At 34.1% G+C, this 2286-nt stretch overlaps 1 protein-coding gene across 1 annotated transcript; it reads right to left on the reverse strand.

The window, feature by feature from the left end:
* LOC107641368 (alkane hydroxylase MAH1-like) lies at positions 377-1882 on the reverse strand. The gene has a single exon (XM_016344862.1). The coding sequence runs from the start codon at positions 1880-1882 to the stop codon at positions 377-379; it is 1506 nt and encodes a 501-aa protein (XP_016200348.1).

Raw genomic sequence — 2286 nt, forward strand, 5'->3', positions numbered from 1 at the left:
ACTCTTTCCAAAAATTTAAACGAATTTAAATAATTATATTTTTAACACACTCTAATTAGTCTTCTGCATTAATTTCAACCCCCAATTGAATTTCATTGCTTCTTGTTTCTCTAATTATTTAACAAAATTATAATATGGTATAACAAGAAATTCAATCTCTAATTAGTTAAAATTCACACACTTTATTATGATAAATTATATAATTATTGAAACAAAATAGATAGCTTTATTATTACCTTTGTTTTTTTTTTCTTTTTTTTTTTCACACTCCAATTCCATCACAGTGTACATTATATTACTCATTTAATTTCCCTAAATTACATAAACACAATGCGTGCTATCTTATCACATTTGGTATAGAAATTCGTTGATCAAATTAAAATTGTCTTTTTGTCATCATAACCTTTAAGCCATGCTTCATAAAAAGGACAGTGGAATGAGCTGGGGTAGTAGGATGATTTTCCACCACTTGTATATGATAATTGCGCAAAATAGCAGATGCCACCATTTTCATTTGAATAAAAGACAAGTCTTTTCCCATGCATGTCCTTGGACCTGCATTAAAACTAAAAAACTTATAAGATGGAACACGTATTGTTCCTCCTTTCTCTGAAATCCATCTCTCTGGCTTGAACTCCAAACAATCTTTTCCCCAAATATCTTCAAACCTTCCCATTGCATAAGTAAAAAACAAAATAATTGTATTTGGATTAACACGATGACCACTAGGAAGTGTGTCACATTTCAATGATTGCTTACGTTCAATAGGAACAGGTGGATATAGTCTCAAACTTTCACATATAGCACAATGCAGATAAACTAGCTTCCTTACATCTTCCTTCCCTAAAACTTTGCGTTTCTCCCCATCATTTGCGCCAAAAACTTTTTCGATTTCTTCAAGAATCTTGGCCTCCACTAATGGATGTGTTGCAACGAGCCAAAAAAACCATGTAAGAGCCGAAGTTATGGGATCTCTCCCGGCTACAAAAAGATTGAATACGGCATCTCTTAGAAACTTATCATCATGGACCATTTTGCCCTTTTCTTCACCCATCATCATGATAGCACTAAGCAAGTCATCACCACTACTTTTGTTGCGTTCATTTAACTCTTGGCGCTTAGTTGCAATGCATGAATATAGAAATCGGTCAAAAACTTTGCATGCTTTTGTCATCTTCTTCTCCTCACCAATTTGAAGCCACTCTTGAAACTTCCAAACACTTCTTGGCACTACGTGCCTATAGAATATGGACTCCCCAACTTCAACGAAAGCCTTCTCAATTTCCACCAATGGAAATTCAATTGAGAGACTCTTAGGATCATATCCTAAAACCATGATGCATGTCTCGTCGAACATTAATCGACTAAACACATCTTGAAGATCCAAAACATTTCCATGTAACCATGCATGATCAAGTATCGGAAGCAAGCTATCCTGAACCTTCTTTTGAAAGGTTTTCTCCACCATCGTCTCAAAACTCGGTTGCCGGAACAAGGAATGTTGCATGGTCCTAATGTATCTCCATGTCTCTGAATCTGCAGTCACAATACCGTCTCCAAAAGCTTGGAAGATCTCGCGAAACTCTGGGCCCTTGACATAGTTGTCAAAGCTTTTGCTCATTATGTGATGAACATTCATGGGGTCACTAGTGACCATATAGTTCATTTTGGTGAACCATGGCCCCATGAATTCACCGGTGCCACCTTTTTGTCTCAAAACATTTGTTACAAAATCATGGATATGCCACAAGTTGCTAAGGACTTGTGGCAACATGCCAAGGATTGGCCAATCTATCAAGAGAGGGGTTTCACAACTTCTTCTGCGATGAACAAGATATGAGAATAATAGGAGGATTGGTATAATGAGAAACAATATGGCCATTTGAAAAGTTTGGGGATCGGATAGGATTATGCAACTTTTTTATATTGGTACATATATTTGCTGTGTCGATGAACTGTTGCCATAACTACGGTTATATATAAGAATGAAGTTGTAATTTAATTTGTATAAAGGGTAAAGTTGAAATTAATTAATTAAAATGGGAATATTTTAGGTATAAAATGTTATTAAAATTTTAGTTTTTATTTTTAAAAATTTTAGTTCTTTGTATTTCTACTTTTTAGAAGTACTAAAATACTGAAATTTTGGAGATAGAAACTAAAATTTTAGTACCTATCTTTAAGTCGATACCGACTTTCAATCTCTTAATTTTCGTTCTAGTATCTCTAAACAAATACTGCTAAAGTGTCTACTGTTAAAACTATTAATAAATTCCTTAATTTTAT

The sequence above is a fragment of the Arachis ipaensis genome, chromosome B05, assembly GCF_000816755.2.
Source record: "Arachis ipaensis cultivar K30076 chromosome B05, Araip1.1, whole genome shotgun sequence".
Classification (NCBI taxonomy): Eukaryota; Viridiplantae; Streptophyta; class Magnoliopsida; order Fabales; family Fabaceae; genus Arachis; species Arachis ipaensis.

Bases quoted from the DNA above. Each gene is read 5' to 3' on its own strand.
- LOC107641368 (XM_016344862.1), bottom strand. From the start codon at position 1,882: ATGGCCATATTGTTTCTCATTATACCAATCCTCCTATTATTCTCATAT.